The sequence below is a fragment of the Eucalyptus grandis genome, chromosome 7 (genome assembly GCF_016545825.1).
Source record: "Eucalyptus grandis isolate ANBG69807.140 chromosome 7, ASM1654582v1, whole genome shotgun sequence".
In the NCBI taxonomy this organism is placed as follows: Eukaryota; Viridiplantae; Streptophyta; class Magnoliopsida; order Myrtales; family Myrtaceae; genus Eucalyptus; species Eucalyptus grandis.
Genome location: NC_052618.1, coordinates 50775321 through 50799895, shown reverse-complemented (window position 1 = coordinate 50799895; position 24575 = coordinate 50775321). Strand labels below are relative to the sequence as shown.

General features: G+C 41.4%; 1 protein-coding gene across 1 annotated transcript; it reads left to right on the top strand.

Annotated features, from left to right (window-relative positions):
* The first annotated feature begins 14376 nt into the window (after positions 1 to 14376).
* On the top strand, positions 14377 to 23588 carry LOC104454032. The gene is made up of 3 exons (XM_010068738.3): positions 14377 to 14386; positions 21875 to 22590; positions 22702 to 23588. The coding sequence occupies exons 1-3, from the start codon at positions 14377 to 14379 to the stop codon at positions 23338 to 23340; spliced, it is 1365 nt and encodes a 454-aa protein (XP_010067040.2). The 3' UTR covers positions 23341 to 23588.
* Positions 23589 to 24575: the final 987 nt, after the last annotated feature.

Genomic DNA, 24575 nt, shown 5'->3' with positions numbered 1-24575 from the left:
TTCTCTCTCGAATGCCATTGAGAGAGGGAGGGAGGGAGTTTGATTTTACTAAATTCAATGCTCAAACTTAGCATCTCATTCTACTGAGCCTATTTCACTTTATATCAATACATTAGGGTTGAATCCGAGAATTCTATCTATATCGTTATTTCGGTTATATATATATATAGGCCATGATCTCCCCCATCCTCACTCATAATACACGACACCAACCCAATTGTACAATAACCAAAACAATCAGTGACTCTATCCACATTCCACATGAACTGCATTTTTAATCCTTCGGTCCTGGAACAAGTAAGATTACCGCCTTATTCTGCAATTCTTCAGCTTTACTAGAGCTCCGATCTACACGAGCGGTCATCTTTTATTTCATACCTAGCATCAGATAAAGCACAGAAAGCAATCGTGCGAAAAGGTGCCTGTTTCAAGCTGCACGGCTAGAACAGCCTAGGTCCTTTCGTGTATGTCGACTATAATGATCGTAACCCCGGTCCTGTGGTTGATCCACCATCATGATGAACGTAAATGAGAAGAGAATCATCTGGCACATTTTAAAAAGTATGGGGAGATCTTTGAACCCGAAAAAAAGAAGAAGGAAGGTTTCAAAAGTGGAGGGACCGCCGGTGACATCAAGCCCCTTTTTGGAAGGAAAGACAAAATTGAACAAACAGCATGTTACAAATCAAATCGGCTGAAAAAATATCAAAGACTAGATTGTATAATTTGAAAAGAAAAATGAGACTAGTGATGCTTTTATTCCCTTTGTAAACGTACTTTTCGAACTGGGAAAATAAAATCTGTTGGAGTCAACACCTAACATGAAAGCAAGAAGCCGCAGGTTGTTGGAAAAGATAAGTCCAAGATGATATGAAAGTAAGAGGGATTAAATAAAGATAAATGAGCATGTGATGTTGACTCCTCAGCAAGAAGTTGGACTCTTTCTGTGATTGCCCAAAGAAAAGCAAACTTAAGTCAACAAAAGTGGTGGGGGGCCGCAGAAAAGAAAAATGGAGAATAATATGAATAAGCAACGAGAAGCTATTGAAGAAAGAACGAAAAAAATCGCCATTAGTGATATGGCATTTCCATGGCATTTTTGTGTCTTTGCTTTAAGTTTAAGCAACTAACTCTTAGGTATTCAACCACAACTCTTAGGTGTTCAACAACTCCGGTTGAATCGGCAACGGAACACTCTTCAGACAGCCATTTTGTTTAAGCACTGGATGTTTCCACCGGAGGACTTTTTCAAACAGCAAGGGCCCAAAAACTCTATATAACCTAGTGGGATCGAACCCAGCACGAAGAGCCATCCTCAGCTCATTCCCGCTGACCAACACCGCCCCACGACCCAACCCTCTCAAGTGCTCCAAAATCTTCAAGTTATCGTTCGCTTTGATCGCGTACCGCACCCTCCAAACCCTCCAACGCGTCCTTATAAGTCTCCACATTCCTCGTGATCCGCCTCTTGCTGTACAGGTAAAATGGCCTCCTCTCGACGCCGTCCATGACGTCCTGGACCTTGACGTCCTCGCAGTAGAGGAACCCATCCCGGGACTTGGAGGCGCAGTGCTTGAACCCGCCCCAGGTGCATCGGTAAGAAGGCCGAGAGCACATTCTTGGCCTCCTTGTACATCACAGAGGTCGAAATGAAGCTCCTGTGCGTCAAGATGACGCCTTCGCTCGTCCCCGTCGTGCCCGACGAGTACAAAAGCGCCGCAATGTCATCCTGAGCCACGCAACTCTGCGGCAAATCGGATTTCGGCTCCGCCAATTTCAGATCCTGGAATTGGCGGATTTCTCAGGCCGCAGAGAGCCGTGGAATATCATGGGCAATTCGAATTTTCTGACCTTAACGTAGATCTCGGGCAGGGTGATCACCAGCTTGGGGTTACAGTCGTTGACCTGCTTGGACAGCTTGGACAGAGTGTACATGGGCTTGCAGGTTGCGGCGACGGCCCCGATGGAGGCGACAGACAGGAAGCACACGGGGTAATGAACCCGTCAACGCCGTAGGCTCTCCATCTGTGATCATTTGCCTCCATTTACTTGAAAAAAAGAAAAAAGAAAAAGAAGGGAATTTATTTTGATCAGTTGTCAGCTTTCCATGCAAGGATGCATCGCAAAACCAACTAGCCATAATCCCCGTGCCCCTCAACGACGCCGCCGCTTGACCCTGAAGCGCCTCCAGCTGCGAGCCGCCGTCTCCCAGAACCCAGCCGTGGACCAAAAGGCGACGGCGTTCAAGCACTGCTTCTCCAAGTCCCGGGAACGGTTCCTCTCCTGCAAGGACGTCAAGGTCCAGGACGTTATGGACGGCGTCGAGAGGAGGCCATTTTACCTGTGCACCAAGAGGCAGATCTCGAGGAATGTGGAGGCTTATAAGGACGCGTTGGAGGGTTTGGAGGGCGCGATCAAAGCGAACAATAACTTGAAGATTTTGGAGCATTTGAGAGGGTTGGGTTGCGGGGCGGTGCTGGTCAGCGGGAATGAGCTGAGGATGGCTCTTCGTGCTGAGCTCGATCCCACTAGGTTATATAGAGTTTTTTATTTGGCCCTTGCTGTTCTTGAAGCTTAGAGTTTGGTCTGTTGTGTTTTTGCAATTTGGTATTTGAATGTGGTTTATTAGATGAGTGGAGAATGGATTTGCGTGTGCTTAGAGTGGTGGTATAGTTTTGCTTTTTCTTGTTTTGGGTGTAATCGCAGAGGGGATATTTGATTTTGAATAAGTCCTCCGGTGGAAACATCTAATGCTTAAACAAAATGGCTGTCTGAACAGTCCTCGTGTTTGGTTGCAGATTCAACCGGAGTGGTTGAATAACTCCCCGACTTTAAAATTAGTTGCTTAAACTGAAGCAAAGACGAATAAATGCTGTACTACTAAGGGCGATTTTGAATGGAATATAAATGGATGTAAAGATAGGACTCATGTAAAATAAACAGGAATGGTTGAATATCTCCCTGACTTGATGAAAAACGTAAGGGCAACGACTTAAGATTAAAATTCGCCTCAACACTCCCCGGTAATAGCAAATTCCAAATGAAACAATGGGATTCTATGGAATGATCAATCGACAGAGAGAGAGAGAGAGAGAGAGAGAGAGAGAGAGAGAGAGAGAGAGAGAGAGAATAATAATGCAGTATAAGAAAAAGCCATCAATTAGCTAAGTAATTTTATTTTTGGTCAAAATTAGCTGCACAGTTTATTTTGAGTATTTTAGCATTTTTCCTTCTAATTATCCATATTTGTAATGAAATTGGAAATATTGAAAGGAAAAATAAAGCATATCCCTCAGTATAAAAAAAAAAAAAATTCTTTCTTTCCCATTTATTTCCACTCATCTAGCCCTTCTATCGGCTCCATTTGTGTTACAGAAATGAATAATTTGGAAATATTTGTTAAAAACGGTTATTTGTATAACTAAAAATAATTGGTCAATAAAAAATATATTATTTGTCGATAACAATTATATCTAAATATTTTTGTAGACGATATGAATATTTTTAATTCGTTCATTTTTGTAAGCAATACAATCAATTATTTTTAACAAAATGTTCAAATCATTCATCTTATACGAAATAAATCGAATGTTCTTCTTGCAAACTTTCCTCTCTTTTTCTACTCGGGATCCTCTATCTTTGTTCTTCGTCCATTCAGCAGACTATGAATGACCAAAAACCAATATATGATGACATGCTAATGATATATATATATATATATTTCTGTTCTTTTGTCTGTCAAGTAAAAGGACGATTTTCTCTACAACAAAAAGCGTAATTTCCATTAGAAATGTTCTAGAAAGGTTCGTCTACCCAAAACAAAGCAGATAATGATGCCAAGATTTTTCCTTTTCTTTCTTTCTTTCTTTTCTCAATTTACATCTATTTCAAGAAGGAAGACATGAATGATCATGTAACCCATGCCATTCACTTCTTTTTTTGACACGGCACTTGTTAGGAAAATTATCTAAAAAATCATAAATTTATTATATTTTTGTCAATTCAATCCTAATATTTTCAATTTTATCAATTGATTTCTAAATATTTTTATATTATGTCTCTTATGTCAATCTGGCCAATTTTGACTAGAAATCTAAAATGTGGATTTCAGTCGCCTTATATAACACGGTGTTGATGTGAACAACTTTTAAATACTTTTTCAATTTTTTTAACTATTTTTTGAATTTTGAATTTTTATTTTTCTTTGCTTTTTTATTTTTTCTATATTATTTTTCCGTGCCAATGAGATCACCGACGATCTAAACAAGCCTCGCCCGAACTGGGCGAGGGCCGCCTCACCCACGACCGACGGGCCCCGAAAGCCTTTGGCGAGGCCTTCGTGGCCCTAGCCCAAATTTGGAAGCTTAATGGGGACGCCCCTTGGTGCAAGGACTCGCGAGAGAAAACTGCTACAGAGGTATTCTGAGACCGATCTTCTCTTAATAGGCTTCGTCAGGAAAATTTGAGCTCCCTCAACTCTTGTTCTAGAAACCCTAGCTTGCAGGAGGGGCTGTCAAGCTTGAAGACAGGCGAAGCTGATCTATGCTTGAAGAAGGCACGCGAAGCCAGCCATGAGTGAGGCTTACGCAGTCGGTGAGGGTCACCGACACAGAAAAAAAAAAAAAAGATTCAAAAATAATTATAATATAAAAATAAATATTATTAAAAATTATCCACGTCAACGTCAACTATATCACATATAATAACTAGTATCTACATCAGCGATTTTTGGTTAAAATTAGACAAATGAATTCAATTGGCACAATATAAAAGTGTTTATGATTCAATTGATAAAATTAAAATGTTTAAGATCGAATTAATAAAAAGGCAATAAATTTATGACTTTTTCACAATTTTCTCCAAGGATTTTAAATTAGATACATTTCAAGCTAGGATTATTTCTCTTTCTAGCGATTCCCACTTGGAATGCACTTGAATTTAGCTTGCATGAGCTGTCGAATGAGGTAGGCCTCTAGTGTATTCACTTGATCTAACGGTGCATACGAGCTATACTACTTGTCAGCAATACTATGTAAGAATTATTGTGACCCACATGATATGATTTATTATATGGTTTAATAATTATTGAAATGCTATAAAATAAATAATTATTGGTTACGAAGTTGCGACTCTAATAAAATGAAAGGGTATATCGCTTTGATGGAAGGCACCTTTTCAACGAACGTATAAATAGAGTCTGGTCCTCTCTCCACCCACAACGGACAACAATAACATAAAGGAATTTGGTATTCTCTCATCCATCGATTGAATACAGTAAGATTTAGTGGGTTAAGGGAGAGAAATCGGATTTCTTCTTTTGATATGAGATTGTTTGGGTTTTCCACAACGATCATCGTCAAGTGTAGCTCTATGGATAAAGGAATGTCTTTATCTATTTGTGAAAATCATGAAGATCAAAAGATCCTTGATTTGTTATGAATTTCCGCATTAAGAATTGTATGTATAATCTAACATACTACCCCTCCCTCCCTCCCTCCCACTCGCGTTACCAATTGAACTAATTATCAAGTGAGATTTCTCCCTAACTATCACGTTATCTTTAAAGCTTGCCTAATTATCACATCTCAATCATAATCATGCTCGCAAGTTATAATCGCCTTCTTCCTCCACCGCCGATCTTGTCCGCTGCGAGGTACCAACACCTTTCCCATCACAAATTCGTGCCGGCGCATCCTCCTCTTTCATCTACTTAAGTCTATGGTTCTCTTTGCAGTCGAGACTTTCTTCCTCTTCTTCATTTGTAGTCACAACAGTAGCTCCATTCACTGCTTACCTTATCGTTTCACGAGCCTTGTCGTCGGAATCATGGTTCTGACTGCCTTGGAAGGCCCTTGCAATGGCCTTACCATCGCTATCCATTATAATCACACAGCCTGACTGGGTTTGGATTCTTTTCAAATAAGGGTTTCGGGCTTACTTTAAGCACTCGGCGATATGCCCTTCATTTCTCCAAAAAAATAAATTCATGTGACGCGAACTGGATCTGATCATGAGTTTAGCGATACAAGAGCCTATTTTCATGACAAAGGCTCAAAATAAGGCAAGAATGGGCAATTGGCTAACTTGATAAGGCCTGTGCAGCCCTTGAAATATTATGCCGATGAACCGGTTGGGACAACAAGTGAAGCACGAGGCAATGTCCCGGCCTTTAACTGGACCGGCCACCGATTGCTATTAGCTGCATGCCCTTGGTTCCCGACCAAGGAGGCCTTCCCTCTCCAGAGAACTGAGACGGTGCGGACTTTAGCCTCTATAGCATAGTCCGTGCGTTTTGTAGTTTCATTTGATAGAGTAAGCGTCTGTAATGATCCGCCGAGGATGTTTCCGGTCACACTGAGCCGCGGTTTGCTTTGTTGCGATTTGTGCTTTTCCGGGCTTTAGTTGCTGAGGAAGTGTTGAATTTGCATGTGATCGGTTCTCCTTTCGATGTTGTAAATGCATGCTGTCTGGTATTGGAGCTCCTTTTTCCTTTCGATTGTGAATTTCACGTGCGATTAGAATGAGAGTTGTTTATTAGTTTGGTGCGTGTATCTGTTCGGGTGTAAGGGAAGATATTTGTGAGATCAGATCAGGGGAAGGACGAGCAGATTGGCAGCTCACGGTTGGCTCTACGCTTCCTGGAAGTGGATTCTTCACTGGGGAATTTCGGGACACGGACCCCTGGAGTGCCAAAAGTTGGCACAAAGGGACACTTAAGTGCCAAAAGTTACGAAAGGTACACTTAAGTGCCAAAATCGGAGCAAAATGGATCACTTGAGTGCCAATCCGGCTAAAATCCGCCAAAATTGCATACGTGGCATTTCCCGGCGACTTCTTTTACTGAGGTGGCAAACGTTTAAAGAAAAAAAAACCCACGTGGACGACAAAACGACGTCGTCCACCCACACTGAGTGAGCTGACCTAAACGACGTCGTTTTTCGTTGGTGTTAAACGACGTCGTTTAGGTCATTTTGGCTTAAGCACACCTAGCCGTCGCTGTTCCTTCCCATCTGCGTTCACATTAGATCTCGCCTCGTCGCCGCCTTCTCTCCATCGCCGTTCACGCCGTCGCCGCTCTTCTCTCCGTCGCCGTTCACGCCCATAGGTGGTCATCGGTCGCCGTTGTTGGTTGTCGTAGCCACTCGGCATCGTTGGTCGTCATCCCTGCCACCATCGTCACTCCTCTAGGTTGGGCCCCTTTTCCCCCTCCCTCGTGATTAAATTAGGGCTCGATTATTTTATTAGGGCTCGCTCGATTATTTTATTAAGGCTACGATGGAAATGCTATTGAAATGCGCGCGCTCTGTTTGGTTACTCCCTTGTGTGGAGATGCTTGCCTCAGTCGATGATTTATGCAGTCAAGGCTCGAGTGAGACAAAATATTGACTAATGTGGAACTAGGAACTAATGTGTTTGAGTGAAAAGTTATTGAATCAGGTGGCTGGAATAATGGCCTTTAAGCGCTCTGCAAAGAGCACGCAACTTTGCTATCAATCTGCTTTTGTTCCTTTGATTCCGATCTTTCGTTCTTTTAGTCTTCTTTCTTGATTGTTGTTTCTAATCGATAGTCAACATATATGCAGGGCATTGAGGAGTGCAAAATTTGTTTTGATACTTTATATAAGTTCATTTACCTGCAAGGGACAAATTTGAAACCACATGTATGTAAGTACCTCATTTTAAAGTTTATAAACTATGAGCTCTTTTGACATGTAGTATTAGTCTACTGTGCAATGGATAAATTTAGGGCTTGGATTGTGTAATGACCTCTTGACACAATATATTAATGGCCAAACATTATAGATTAGGGTATGATTTCTCCTCTTGGTTGGATGAGAAACAGAACTTTTACCCTATAATTTTACATCAAGCTTGCTTTAATGAAATTCTATGTGTTTTCACGGAAAAATAGATTTGATTAAGTGGATGTACATTCTCATATCGCGAGTTTAGTTCAGAAAAGATAGTAGACAAAATTGCTTGGGCTGTGCTTGTTGTGGGGACCTATGCTTGTTGTGGGGACCTCTGTTTTTGGTTTATATTTTAAGGAATGGAAGGCAAGGCAAATAATTAAAGTGGCGACCTCTTAGCTGTCATGAAAGGGCATATTCTCGGTGTGGGGGCCTCTGTTTTTATTAATATTGTAGAGGAAGGGAAGGTAAATTATTAAAGTGTCGACCTCTTTTTGGCTGTCATATATGGGCATATTGTCGGTGTGGGGACCTTGTTTAATAAAGTCTATGACAAAGGGGGACCTGTTTAATAAAGTCTATGAGAGTGGGGGGACTCCCTTGTGCGATTGTCTATTGTTCTTTGTGGATGTGGTCCCAAAACTAATTATTCTTTGTCTTGTTGTTGGTGCAGAAATGGCTCATGCCAAGGATTATGTCGCTTGTCATAGTTTGCTATGCTGGGAATTTGTAATTGGGGAGGATGAGTGGGAGTATGAGGGTGGAAATGAGGGCACCATTTTTGTCGACATTAAGAAGGCATCTTATATAGGATTTGTTAGGGATATACTAACTTATTTGCCTTGTAAAGTTCGGAAGTTGCTTTGTATTGTATTCCCTGGAAAGGTTTAAGAGATGGTTTGCAAACCTTAGAAAATGATAACGGCTTTAGGGATATTCTATACCATTATCTTCATGGTGAAGAGGTAAAAATATATGTTGAGTACAATGAAAGTGAGGATGAAGATGATGATGAAGAAAGTGCCCAAATAGAACAAGAAGGAAATGGTATTCAAGGTAGTACTGAGGTTAGGGTCGAAGAAAGGCAGGATAGACATGATGGAGAGGAGAGGAGCGCAGATGCGCTTCACCATAGTGATGATGACATAGGTGATGTCACAATCACTGGATTAGATTGGGAAGTAGCTGAATCAAGTGATGATGATGATGAAGGGTTGCCTACTGCAAATTTCACAAGTGATAGCGACGACGAGGAGCTTGTACAGTCAAGAAAAAGGCAAAGGGATTTTTTGACAAATAAATTTGCAGCTTTGCATGTAGCTGATGAAGTTCCAAATAGAGCCGAAGGCCCTATAGATGCTGTTGCCATTGGTGAGGAGACTGATTATGAAGAAAGCCTTGAGAATGTTACTTCCCAAGATGAGCTTGAAGAAGATGAAGGAGTTGTGCATACAAGGAGAAGGAAAAGTAAGTTTCCTTCTTATGATCCATCCGTTGCCTCTCCTACTTTGTCGGTAGGTATGAAATTTCAAGATGCAAAACAATTTAGGGAAGCTATACTGAAGAACTCCATTGCTACACAGAGGAACATTGACTTCATTAGAAATACTAAGGCCTTTGTAAGAGCTAAGTGTTCGCAGCAAAATTGTCCATGGAGGATCTATGGTGCATTTGTTAGGAGAAGTGGATCTTTCCAGATTAGAGCGTACGAAGAGGAACATACTTGTTCCATTAATTTTGAAAATAAAAGGGTAACAAGTGCATGGTTGTGCAAGCACTTCTTTAATATGATTAAGATGATGCCTCGATGAATAGTACTCGGTTCAAGTTGCTGGTGAAGGAGCAGGTTGGCATCAATATAAGCAGGAATCAATGCAAAAGAACGAAGCAAAAGGTGATGAAGATACTCATTGATCAATACAAAGAGCGAATATGGACAGGTGTGGGATTATGCTTGGGAGTGTAGGCTGCAAAATCCTTCAAGTAGAGTGTATGTAGAGGTTGTGGAGAGACCACTTCCGATATTGGGACCAAGTTTGATAAGTTCTATGTTTGCTTCGATGCATGCAAACGAGGATTTTTATCTGGTTGTAGACGGATTATAGGATTGGACGGGTGTTTTTTGAAAGGCTTGTGCAAGGGAGAATTGTTGGCTGCAATTGGAATAGATGCAAACAACCAGATGTTTCCACTGGCTTGGGCTGTTGTAAAGGTAGAGAACAAGGACAATTGGTCCTGGTTCCTAAAAAATTTGATGGTTGATTTGGAGATAACAAATGGTGCAGGGTGGGCGTTCATGAGTGACCAACAGAAGGTACTCTTTGAAAGATTTGGTCAATTGTTTGCTTGTTGATATGAACATGTCGTTTGCTTACATTTCTTTTCTTTTTTTGAATTATTGCAGGGATTGGTTCCAGCAATAGCTGAGTTGTTGCCTTATGCCGAGCATCGAATGTGTGCGCGGCACATATATGCAAATTGGGGAAAGAACTATAAAGGGGATAAGCTGCAGTTCAAATTTTGGCAGCTAGCAAAGAGCACGAATATGGCTGATTTTAGGATGGCCAAAGAAGAACTCTTCAATTGATAAGGGAAGGTTATGATGCACTATTCCAAACAGAACCAAAGTATTGGTGTAGGGCGTTCTTCAATGAGGAATTCAAGTGCGATAACATAAATAACAACATCTGCGAATCATTCAATGGGAGGATAATAGATGCCGATGCAAACCAATTATCTCGATGCTTGAAGACATAAGGGTTATGGTTATGACTCGGTTGCACAAACAAAGGGATGAGGCTGCAAACCGGACTAGGCAATGTGGTCCTAGGATTGCTAAAAATTGGATGAGAACTTGGCTACGAGTAGGTATTGTCATCCCATTTGGAATGGGGATGAAGGAAATGAGATAATGAAGGGCTCGATAAGTATGTTGTCCATTTAGGTACGAGGAAGTGTTCATGTGGAGCATGGCAAGTAAGTGGAATTCCTTGTGCACATGCCATATGTGCCATTCAATTGAAAGGCCACAACACGTAAGACTACCTTGATGATTGGTACAAGAAACCGAGATATCTTGCTTCGTACCAATGCATGTTGCAGCCAATCGAGGTACCAAGTTCGGGAGCCAACAGATCATGAAGCACCTCAACCTTTGCCACTAAAGAAGAGAATGGGAAGACCAAAGCGAAACGAAGAATGGCGGAAGGAGAGGTCTCAAGTCGGCGTAGGATGAGTAGGATAGGTGTAAAGATGAAGTGCTCTTTTTGCCACATAGCAGGGGCACAATACTAAAGGTTGTCAATTAAGGAAGCAAGAGAATGTTGAGGCCGGTCGAAGGACCTAGTGAAGGGACAATTGGAGAAGGACAAACAGAAATGCGAAGTGAGTCGTCTGTTCTTCGATCGACAACAATAAACCCAAAGTAAGTCATGACAATTGTGTTTATGTTGTTTTATGGTTTGTATAAACAGATATGTACAACTAATTGACATAATGTTTTTGTCTTTGTCAGTCGGGAGAATGACACGTGAAGAATTGGTCGAAGCCCCTGCTATACCTTCCACTGAAGGGTCTGTTCAAACAAGGCCAGGTAGACAGCCAGCTCAAGGATTGGCCGAAGCAACTGGAGGGCCAAGCAGTCGACTGTTCTTCAGCGAAGCGAGAAAAAAAATACCCGGTAACTTAAATAATTTGTGTTTAGTTTTCCTTTACAATGGCCTGATGTTTATATTTATGATATCATTTGTCTTTTCTCGGGTTCAAAGAAGGCAAGCTAGAGCTCACCACAACAAAGGGCCCAACCGAAAGGTCACCACAAGATCCATCACCAAGGTCACCACAAAGGCCACTAGAAGGGTCATCACAAGGGCCACCACAAAAGCCAACATAAGGTGTCATTGAAGCTGAAGGGCTAAATAGAAAAACAACCAAAAGAAAGCCAAATCATGAGCCACCTATAAGAAGGCCATCTACAAGACGTCTAACATTCGAATGCCCAGGAAGAAGCCCCTGCCGTAGCTAAACAGCCACAACAAGAGCCCAAGAAATCACATGCGAGAAGAAGGGCTAATCAATCACAAGTACAAACCGACGTTCCCCTTCGAACAAGAGGAGCTCTTGGAAAGAGGCTAAAACAAGTATGGTTATGGGCTTTATACGGATGAGCGTTAAGGAACAGTTATTCTTAATGTAAGTTTTATAAGCTTACGAGGCTGTATTTAATTTAATTTATGGTGCAAACTTTTGTTAATAATTGAGTTTTCTTTTTGAAGCCCGGGAGAAGTTCGAGGTTCTTATCTCTCAAGGCCAAACTCAAGAATCAACGGCTACACCAACAAAAAAAGAAGAAGACATTGGTTGCGCCAACAAGAAAGAAGAGTAAGAAAAACCCGATTCTGTCCATCTCGAATCGGTTCGGCCTACGACAGTTGCAGCTCCGGCTCCTTCTCAATCGGCTCGGCCTAGGACAATTGCACCTCCATCAAAATCAACGCATCCTGAGACAGTTGAAGAAGAAACCTCACGTCCAGTTAGAAAAAGCACAAGGATTATGAATCAAGTGAAAGGAGCACAAACAGAGGCATTGTGCATATTGATTAATGAAATGGGATGGGATATGGTTTGTGGGGCTGACGAGTCAATTGTTTTACTGTGGATGTTTTCTTTTAAATAGTTTGTCATCGACTTTGTGAGACTTCATTTCAATATCAATGAAATGATTTTGTTGCTTGTCATCTTTGGTGCCTTTTTCATTTTTTGTATTTTGTTTTTACTTTTACTTATTGCTTTCTCGCTTTCCGTGGTGGATCCGTGGTGGTGACTAGGGTGCTTGTGTGGCTGGTGGTGGCGGTTGGTGAAACTTGATGGTGGTGGGTCCACTATGTGGATTGGGTTGGGGCCTTTTGCTGTAACTAGTATAGTTTGCATGAACCCCTTTTGCAACAAACCCACGACCCACCACCAACAGTGGCTGCTAATGGTGGGTTTATGGTGGTGGCTACGTGCTGGTGTGGTAGCTAATATGTTGGTGCCGATGCCTACTGATAGGCTGGTGGGTCTATTATAGGGGTTGGGGGCTGGGGGTTTGTGCTGCACTTGGTGCAAGATGTAAGTGTGCAATATGCACATCTTGCACACATCTTGCTCCGAGGTAGTGTTGGTGCAAGCCGATGTAAGGCACTAGGAACTTCGCACTGCAGAATACCCGCAACATAGTAATGGCTCAAGTGGATGCCTAGAATGCTTGATGTGGCTGGTGGTGATGGCTAGAGGCCGATGGTGGCCAAAGTGGTGGGCGGTCGTGGTGGGCGATAGCAGGTGATGGCTGGTGTAGTTTATAGATGAAACGTACAAATAAAATTGACACTTAACGATCACATTCTAAAAACTCGGCACTTAAGTGTTCACTTTTAATCACAAATGGCACTTAAGTGATCACTTTTGATACTAACTTGACACTTAAATGAATTTTTTTTAATCACGACTGGCACTTAAGTGATCACTATATACAACTTATAGCACTTGAGTAATCACTCATGTTTGTCCTATGTAAATGGTGATTTGCAGCAAACCAGAGAAGCTGCTGGTTTATATATACGAATGTTCAACTTATGCCAACTCCATTCGATTCATTGCTACTGGTTTACATTCAGTTGAAGAAAAGAAGTCACCACAACACATCCACCCAATATACATTCCATCATCACCGATTTATCTTCGAGAATAAGCAAAAATATAGTACAAATAGCATCTCATTCATTCAAACAGCATCTCATTCATTCCCTTTCCTTGATCTCATTGACAACTATGGCAGTCGGAGAAACTTCTTTTCATTTTCCAATACTTTACATTTCATCATAAAATAGGATAGACAAAAAAACAGCAACACAATAAACGCTCGGTAACACTTTCGTTCAATATTCATCTTTGAAACTTCATTCTTCAAATGGTTAGCGAAGATGCTTGAGCTTGCATTGAGTCAACCTTGTCCAAATCGTCCACAGTGTAGATGGAGGTTGATGACATCCATCAAGTAGGTCCAATATCACCTCTGTGGCTCGGTGAGAGAATTTCGCATCAACCCATTCGAAATATTTGCACTTCGACCCTTCTCGTATCGGGCACATCCATAGAATCTTCTCCCAGATTCCTTTGCGTCCACGATGTTCTTCTTGGACTTGGTAACCCACAAAAACATAAACGCTTGCCTTCTCCTTCGCTTTGGCGAGAGAAATTTGAGTCGCTGCTGAAAGTCCTGCTCTCCATTCTTAATATCCAACCGTAGAATTTGGGGCAAATCGAGTTAGGGTTCGGGATTAAGGCTCCAACGCTTCAATGGCAATTTGCCGGATTTAGGGTTTTAGATTTGGGGCAATGGGGAGACGATGTCGTTTTGGTTGATTTAAGGGCTCCATTTTGGCCAACCCGAGGAGACGACGTCGTTTTGGGTGAATTAGAGCCGACTCGGCTCTCTCCGGCGAGCCACCTCGACAAGAAATAATCATATTTAATTGCCACGTATGATTTCCGGCTGCCTTCGCCGGAGGTGGCACTCAGGTGTCCCACTTTTCTTACAAAGTGGCACTTAAGTGTCACTTTCGTAACTTTTGGCACTTAAGTGTCCCTTTGTGCCAACTTTTGGCACTTGAAGCGTTCTTATCCCGGGGAATTTCTCATGTAGACGATGTCGGCAGGTATGGCTACTTTGAAGTAGAAAATGCATCCAAACACCTGAGAATTTGAGTTCATCTTCGTGACGAAATAATCAAAACGATCCTTAGTGAAAATTTCTTTAATAATAAATGCAGTGAATGGGATCAACCCCTGCTGAAATGAGACCTCTTAGATCAATTCGCATTGAACTTTTGAACTTAAGTTCTTGTTTCATTTGCTCAATCACTGGAACGTGTAGTGATCTTTTGTTTTACTTTTGAAAGGACTATGCAATCGAGACGCCATTGCAGAAATCATCTACCACGATGGATGGGGGCGAATTTTATGAAGTGAATATCAGTATTGAGTCCTATAGTAATATTACTACCATAAATATCGTTTTGAAGGCTCTGACTATTGCGACCTCCTTGAGCCCTACGCACAAGCACGCGGAGGTTAACAGCTGGCTAAGTATAGGCTTAGTCTCGGCTTTCCTAAATCCGCTAATTCACGACTTATGGTCCAAATTTTTAACTTGCAAGTTAATTTCATTTAGTAGTTACTACTAATTGATTTGTGATAGGTTAAATAAAAACCTAAGTAAAATATTTGAATCATGTGCAACCAAATTGAAGACTTGATTATATGTCTTTCATGTACCTAATCTTTATTTAAACATCAAGTAAAAAATTATGTAGCATTTTTTACCAATTGCAAGTTGTAAGATTCAATTCCTAACTAGACTGAGGAATAGAAATCCATGCATCACAAGTAGGGGTGAGTATGGTCCGGGTTGGGCCAGCCCACCTCCTAACCCTGGACTAATATGCACAGTGATGGTCCTTAATTTTTGAAACCGAGGACCGACCCTATTGAGTTTGAGACTGAGGACCGGATTGACCCAATGGGTTCGGTTCGGTTCCAGGGTCAATCTGAGACTAATCGATAATTTATTTATTTCATTTTTTGTACTATCTGAAAATGCATCCGAGGACCGGATTGACCCAATGGGTTTAGTCTAGTTCCAGGGTCAACCCGGGATTAACTGATAATTTTTTGTTTCATTTTTTGTACTCCTTGAAAAGGCGACCTAGGACCGGACCGACCATATGGGTTCAGTGATGAGAGAGGTTAACTAAGAGAGGAGAGCGACGAGTGTCGAGTGGGGTGAGCGTCGAGCGTCGAGTAGGAGCAACAAGCCAGGCGAGCATCGAGCGGCGAGCAGCACGAGTGACCCAAAGTGAGTAAGGCGAGTGTCAAATGGCGAGCGAAGAAGTTGTTTCTTTCAATTTTGACGAATTATAGACTAAGAGAATAAATAAAACAGAAGAGAACAAGTACTAGAGAAAGATGCCATGAGGAGCTAATTATACCATTTTGAATGCCGTGAGGACTCCTCATAAAAACATTTTCTTCCTTTATAAATTATGGTTGTTAACGCCGTAAAAAACATTAAAAAATCTAAGTTATTAAAAAATAGTGTAAAATTACTTGAATTCCTCACTAAGGAGTTATTTAATGTTGTTAACGCCGTTTATTTTAGGGTTTTATCTATATGAAAAATTAGAAATAATATATTAGAAATATATATATATATATATATATATATATATATATATATATATATATATATATATAATCGTGGTTGGTGCAGGTTGGACCGACCCTAAACTCCTAGGATTGGGAACCAATCCGTACAATGCTGGTTCAAGAATCTCAGAACCGGGAACCAATCCGTACAGTGCTGGTTCAAGAATCCCAGGATCAAGGATCGACCTGGTCTCCTTGAGAACCGGACAATGATAGGCAGGGTTGGGTTGGTCTAGGGTTGACCCTAGACCAATGCTCACCCCTAATCATAACACCACAATTGAAATAAGAGGGATAAGCCAATATTGAATTTAAGAGCGATTCTGTTCCTACATTTTTCTTTTAAGGATTTTCACGCATTGAATTTGCTTTTAAGTATTTTCACACAAGAATTTGCTCTTGTTCGCGCTAGAGGAATCTATTCCGGCTCGTATTGTTGCTTACAGCGAAACAACTAGTTAGTAAGCAGGACAAACCTATATCGCCCTTCTCGTACAAGCACCCAATTTGACACTTAAGACTATCTTTAGCCCATTTTGGACCGTTCGTTCCATTTCAAGGACTTGTCCAAATAATAGGGAAAAAGAAGAGGGCAAGTAATCAAGAGCAGGTTCTTTTCCACTGCTAATTTCCCGAAAAAATAGTTTTCTTTCAAACAAATGCACCCTTAGTTAAAAAGCCTAATACCCTAAAATAACCTTCAATTTTTAACTATAGTCTCAATTCTATTTGAGAAAAATTTTCATCTCATTATAAACCCTCAACTTTTAGTCTAGTTCTAATTCTATTCTAAACTTTTTTCATCCATAAAAAACCACAAACTTTTGCTTGAGTCTATATTTGCTGCTGTTAACACTTAGTCCAAAATCACTCTTAATGATGTGACATTTCCATGTCATTATTCTAGTTTTTCTCTAAATTCCAGATCCAAGAAGTCTTTTGGAAATGAATATATACGTCAGCCCAAACGATGTCAACTTGGATATGAAATTTGGGTAAACCTAAACAATTAGAGTTAGCCTTCTTCAATTGCTCTTATTTTAAAATGCTATTTGTTTCGATGAAAATAAATAATTAGGAAAATATTTTTCATAAACTAATTGCTTGTATGGATTATAAAAACGAATCCAAAAATATTTTTAATATTGACAACAATTTATGTTGAAACATTTTTATAAACGCTACAAATGATCATTTTTAGGAAAATATTTTTCAATTTTTTTCCATGAAACAAACGGAGTTGAAGAGTCTTTCTTCCATCTCGTTGGGGATCTTTGATTTCGCACTCAGTATTCATTCTTTCATGCTCGCACTCAAGACGCTTCAATGACTTATGCTTGGAAATTTTCCATCTCTCAATTGTTAAGAGAAATTTTGGACAAAGGGTTAATAGGGAAGATTCGAAACTCAAGTAAATATTGATGAGTTTTAATGAGACAAAGAAAAAAAGTTTAGAGTATATTGGGATTGAACCTAAAGTTGGGGATTTTAGATGGGACAGAAAAGGTTTAGAGTAGAAGTGGGACTAAACTTAAAGTTGAGGATTTTTTAGGCATTAAGCCCTTAATTAATATCATCAACTCAAATCATTTTTCAACATAAAACACTTTAGTATCATGTTGCAAATGGTCTTATACAATAAAACCACAAGAAACATAAGTTTATTCACACACTCAGCTGAACTTGGGACAGCTTCTCCCCGGATTCCATCTTCCTACTTAGGTAACAAGTTCCAACAGCCTCACAAGACACGAGTTGAACAACACAACAGACGACAATCGATCCCCTCTCATTGTCTTAATCGATTTCTCACTTATTCAATAAATTGACAATTCTCATATCTAATTCCACAATCTTTAAGTTGCACCTGAGCCCCGGTGTTTAAGGGGCAAACGTCTTTCAGCCGGTTCCTAGCAGCAAATAAGCATGCAAAGCAATCGTCCTGTGATAGGCCGAAGCAACCTTGGCTTGAGAATGTGTTGTGGCTGTAGTAACTATGATGGCCTGGGCGGCGGTTTGCTGGGAGGAGGGATGGCGGTGCGTCCGTGCCTTGGTTCTTGGACGTGTGCAGGGAGGAGGCGCATCTCTTGTCTCACATCGCCTAGGAAGAAAGTTCTGGGCTGGCTTATAAGGCAATAGGCTTTCTAACTATATATACGTGTCTTCTTAAGGGATGGCGGTCCTAAGAAGAATAAAACCATATCCGTGCCAAAGCGCACACTTCCACTGTTCAAAGCTGACAATATCCATAACTCGTACCAAATCTTTAAGAATGCTCTCCACCTGCTTGCCATAGGCCCACCAATCCTTCACGAAACAGCCATGGATCTATGTCTCTCCCTAGTTCTTTTGCTCTTTGGCTTCTTTGTTATGACGGGTAGGATTAACCAGGCTAATAAGCTAGAGCTATATAAAGATGTTGTTCATGCAAACCGTCGTTGCTTCCCACGAATACTTGCTTCCAAGTTATCAGTTTCTGAGCGGCGTCTGCCCTTAGTAGGTATAAGATCTTGGAGGAGCAATCTTGTCACGTTGCTTTAACTAAGTGTATATTATGTGGAGCAAGGACATCCATCGTTTGGGCTGGAGGAATCTGCACGGTCTCGTATTGTCGTTTCCGTTGAAATAATTTAATGGGTGGGGTAAACCTATGTTACCTTTATCGTACATGCAGACAACAGAATACGTAAAAGCAAAGCTTCAACACGTCTCTTTCGAATTTTCTTGTTGTATCGTTCTTTTTTTCCATGGGAGGCGTGTGATAATGTTGTCGTCTTTGGCTACTTTGGACCTTTCGGTCCATTTCAAACACTTGACCAAATAAAGGGAAAAAACGAGTGGGCAATTCATCAAGAGCAGGTTCTTTTCCATCCCTAATAGGATGGATTATTTCAATTGTTCTTTTGATTGATGAATTATAAACACAAACATTATACAAATTTGTTTTTATTTAAATTTTTATATAGGTGAATTATATAATTGTCACCCATTAATCAGTGACTTAATTGGAGAATCAAGAATGCAGGAAAATAAAACCTTTTTTTTGTAGAACGCACAATTAGTTCCTTTGGATTAAATGTGATTTTAGATCTTCAAATATGGATATGTTATCTATAAATAATGTGAAGTAAAAAACGTCCATGTTAGTTCATCCTCTAAATAAAGAGGTTCTTAATCCTAATGTGGAAGGATTTCATATATATGTATAGGGTTTGACTGTGTCTTATATTCATGTAGTCTCTTTTCATTAGCTTAGTTTTAAGTCTCATATTAGAACCAAGGAAATAAGGAGTGTCACAATTCTCTAGACTCTCCCGCTATACGCATGTGTTCTCTCCAACCAAAAAATAACTACTCTCTCTCTCTCTCTCAAGCCATCTCTCTGATCTCTCTTTCCCACGCTGCTATTGCCACGATGAGAGATCAAGACTCAGGTAGAGCGCGGAGCTCGAATCCTAGGCTCGTCCATACTCAATACAATCCCTAGATTTCTTATATAGAACTCACATGACCACACTTTCAGATTGACAACCCCCAATCACCCACGATCCATGGTTGTCAAGTTCAACAACGATTGTAGGTGAGTTTTTCAAGGTCCACAATCACCCGCCAACCTTGGGCAAAAGATTTGCGGGGAGAGAGAGAGGCGGCCAATGACATACAGGGCCGATGGCATGCTCTTCAAAGATTGCGAGGTCAAGCGGCGGCGACGGTGCTAGCCGAGGCACTTGACCAAGGCAGTGCACACAAATCAACAAAAAAAAAAAAAAAAATCACTGCGTAGATAGGTTTTGTTGGAGGTTCACATGCCTCACCCCAACCGGGGAATATCTCAAGAGGTGGTCCACCAAGCGCATATGTTGAATCGAAGTGGGTGCCATCTCAATTTGCAGGCCGAAAACGCAAATGATGGTGAAGCCATGATGTAGACAAGCGAAGGGAAAGCAGTGTCGAATTCGTGCTCGTCGAGCTCGGGATTCGTCCGCAATCCCTACCCCGTCCCTTGTCACCCTTCCCAGCAAGTCTCCACTTATATTGCTTTTTCCACTCGTGCTTGTACTGCATCCATGCCAGCCGCAAACCGAGCTTTCATGGACAGTGCATTCCACGTCTTACAATGACTCCAAAGAGCAAATCTCGCGAAGGCTTCAATAATTTCAGCATTATTACCATATCACTATTATTACATCGCATCTCAAATTCGAAAAAGTCCCCGTAGTATATAATAGTCTCGTCAATTTAACCTTAAACTTTTGATTAAAATGTTAATAAAATATTTGTGGCTAATTTCTGCCCAAAGCCACTCATGTGGCAATTTAGTTATCTTCGGTCATCCTAAGTGACATCGCTATATAAGTCAGCTATTTCCAAGAAAGATTTGTCATAAGGATTACATTGGAATATCACTTAAATATCTATAATTAACTCTACAAAATTAAAGTTCATAACTAAATTGGCACATATATAATAGGTTTAGAACTGATTGGGTGATCTCCCCGATATGATATTTGGTTTAAAATACATACATGAGTATGAACCCGATGGCAACTTATGATGCATGTGATCCTGCCTACCCGTACTTGTCTTCTTCCCAAATGCCGTCCTTCAGGAATTGTCCCCCAAAGGAATATCCTAGACGCACCTAAATGCAATTGGAACTGGCAAATTTTGAAGTAGGGAGGCCATTATGCCATCCCTTTTGAGATGTTGGCACATCATACACGAATGCATTTTGGACGGAACTGGGACAAATAAAAGTTAATTATGCAGAATTAGCTGATAATTTAATCTTGTAATAATTGAGAAATTATTCTAACTTATATGGGTAATTTCATGAGGCTAGTCAATTCTTCATGTATCTTGAGATTACTTGTGCTTGCATAATAATGCTCATGCTATCAAACCCAGGATAGATTCAAAATGTAGTATATTATGTAGTTGGATTGTCAACAATATGTCATGACAAATATATCTCCTCCATCAACATTCATACTTGTATTATAGTAATAACCATGTGGCTTTGATCAAATTACCAGTGAATTCAAAGTAGTTACAGAAATGAAGTAAAATATGTACACGGGTCACTCGCTATCTTAACCCTTCAAATATTATTTTGATAAGAATCCGATTATGTTTTTTTTTTATATCTTAGCCAAGTTCATTGGCAATCATTACAGAAAAATATTTAAAAATCATAAATTTATTTTATTTATGCCAATTTAGTTATAAACTTTTAATATGACCAATTTAATCCTAAATATTTAAATAATTTGCTAATATAGTCTATTTAGTCAATTTTTGCCGAAAATCGTTGATATAAACACCGACCTCCCTACATGGCATTTGGCAATGCTAACGCGGATAATTTTTGCAATTTTTTTTTTGTAAAATTGAACTTTTTTTCAATTTAAAATTAACTATCTACTTATTTTTCTATTTTTTTCCTTTATTGCAAGTCGCAAGCCCTTGACAACCGCTAGCCTCGCCTAGCCCTCTCCAGCTATTGACAAGGAGGAAAGGAAAAAAATAAAAATAAAAGAAACTAAAAATTATATATATTAGTATTGATTACATCCTATAGGATAGTTAATGCTATTTAGACCATTGTAGTAATGTTTTCCAATCAAATTTGGTCGGGAATGTTATATTGACAAATCATTAAAAGGTTTATAATTGAGTCACAGACCATTGTAGTAATGTTTTCCAATCAAATTTGGTCGGGAATGTTATATTGACAAATCATTAAAAGGTTTATAATTGAGTTTGTACAATTGAAAAGTTTAAAACTAAATCGATATACGTTGAATAAGTTTAAGACTTCTTAAGTAAATTTTTCAAATCATTCTTATCCAAATCTCCGCAGATTCCACGTCCCGAGAGAGCCTTATCTCCTCCGACGGACTCTCTCATCTCCCACAACAAAACAAATTAATCTTGAGCCCCGTCGTCTCTCCTTCTCTCTCTGCAACGAAGCCGACGATGCCGTCTACAGCGCCGCCTCAATCTCTCCCTCCCCCGCCGCCGGCGCCGCCGACCTCCAACCCTCCTCGACGCCGCGCGGCCCTTCCTGCGCGGCGAGCTCGAGGCCGTCGACCCGCGCCTCCCCTCCCTCGTGGCCACGCTCCGCTCGGTCGGCGCCGGGGAGTGCTGGCACAAGCACGGCAGCTTCCTCGAGCACCTCGTCGACATCTACCGCATCCTCCGCCTCTGGCGGGCCCCCGACGCCGTCTGCCTCTGCGGCCTCTTCCACTCCGCCTACTCCAACTCCTACGTCAACCTCGCCATCTTCGACCCCAACACCGGCCGCGACGTCGTCCGCAGCCACGTCGGGGACGCCGCGGAGCGCCTGATCCACCTCTTCTGCGTCGTCCCGAGGCAGCCCATCATCCACGACGACCTGCTCTTCCGCTACGACGACGCGGAGCTCGTCGAGCACCTGAAGCTCTCGGAGGCGTCCCTCCGGAACGCCAGGGAGAAGGGGGTGTTCAGAGGCGACGAGGCGTGGCGGAAGAAGGTCCAGTCGCTGTTGCCCGCCGAGGGGTTGACGGTGAAGCACATAAAGACCGGAGAGGACCTGCTCGTTTCGAGGAGGGTGATAGCGGTTTTCTTGATGATGACCATGGCCGATTTCAGCGACCAGCTCTTTGGATTTCAGGTAACGGATGTGGTGTCATAGTATTCGGATCGGTTTTTCATTACTCCTGCTCTTAATTTGATCTGGTATGAGTCTTGCTGTGTTGAGAAATTGACCGAGTTTACTTTTCAGGACATGCTGTTCGAGAACAGCGACGGGCGGTTGGAATTCACTGGGAACAATTTTTGGGCACTATGGCCCGGGAACGTGAAGCCCGGGCTCTGGATGAACTCGATATCGAGGATGGGCGCGGTCTACATGCTCGTGGTGAGAGAGGAGGAGATCTTCATGCTCGAGAAGAAGAAGAGCAAGAGCAACGGAGTCTCCGAGCCGTCGGAAGAGCGGGACGAGGACTTAGAGCTCGTGGTGCCGCCAGTGTTCGAGTCCTGCACGCGGGTGCTCGGCGCGAGGGACCAGATCGAGGCGAGGGACAAGTACTGGGAAGCGGTGTGCGAGGTGAACGAGTCGGGAGGGCCCGGGCATTACGACGCGGTGGAGCGGAGGCTGAGGGAGAGCATCGAGAAGAACCCGTTCGTCGGGGAGCCGAGGGTGGTGCTGGGGCAGCTGTGCCTGGGGCAAGGGCGGTACGAGGAGGCGGAGAGGGCGGCCGAGGCCGGGCTGCGGCTGCTGCTGGAGTGGGGGAGTCCCTGGGACAAGAGGACGTCCTGGGAAGGGTGGGTGGCCTGGGCGAGGGTCTTGCTCATGAAGGCCAGAGAGAGGTCCTGGCCTAACACTTCCTGGGGGATTCTCAACCTGGGGCTAGTGAAGTGAACAAAAAGGAGAAGATGATGTGCATATTGCATAGTGCATACCTCTGTCCGCATTCTGTATGCGTAATAGCCTTGCTCCATTAATTTTTCGTCTTCCCCTGTTCCCGTCCTGTTTAGTGCTTGCTCCATTGCGACAAGCCTTTGTCACATAAAAGAACCGGATCTTGGACCCTCTTCGATTCGAGATAATAAGTGCATTACATCATGTAGCAAATTCCGAAATTAGCAACTCGATCTGTTCCATATGAACGCAGGGTGCAGTCCATTCATGTTCGCTCCGCGGTCCTAGAAAGTAACAATTCGGGTCGTTCCATGTAAGCCAAACGACTGAGAAAGAATATTTTGAGTAGACCTGTCAAAGTCTTGACGACTTCGGAGTCGTTCAAAAGTTGCGATCTGAAGTGAATCATTATTTTAATCTTGCATACAAGTTCATTGGCGGGAATTCATTCTGCCTGTTTGATGAAATGCGTAAATGACATAATAATGCGCGTTCATAGAAAAAATGAGTTCAGTAGCCATTCCAATCATTATTTAACCTCAAGCTATTGGATTATTGTATCGTTAGGCATTCATGTTTCTTTTTATGCTTGATCCAAGAGTTATGATATGATAATCCTATGGAAACTTGGCTCATTAAAGCCTCATTATAGTCTGTCATTGCTAGAATCATTGGATATTTCATGCCATTTGTTGATGAAACGTATAAAAACGCGTCTCATAGCCTACGGATTTTCCTTAATAGAAGTGGGTGCCCAAACTGTTGTTTGCATAATTTTTATGGCTATGATTTCTCTCCGTTTTTATTCTCTTTCCACTTTTATATTCTAAATACTCATGATGGCTTTGGTCATGGAAATCATTTTTGAGGAAATTAATTAGTTTCCATTTATTTGGTGGTTGAAGCAAAATGATTTTCTTCTTACTAAAAGGGGAAATCATTTTCCTCCAATCTAAGCTTGTTCTTTTTAGTCTATGAAAAATGTTTTTCCCAGATTGATTAATTTCCCATTATCAAAATGCTAGAAAGTCGGAAAATAATTTATCGATAATAGTTTTCCTTCAAACAAATGAACACTTAATTAAATATTAGCTCGAATCATTTCTCAACATAAAACACTTTATCATGATGTTGCAAACGGTCTTAAACAATAAAACCATGAGAAACATAAGCTTGTGTTTATTCAGAGACACTGGAGTGAACTTGGGAAAGCTTTTCCCCAAGATTCCACATCC

What these genes read in the sequence shown, in the direction of transcription:
- LOC104454032 (XM_010068738.3), top strand. An exon ending in ACCAGCTCTTTGGATTTCAG is followed by an intron (nt 22,591 to 22,701) that starts GTAACGGATGTG and finishes TTTACTTTTCAG; the next exon opens with GACATGCTGTTCGAGAACAG.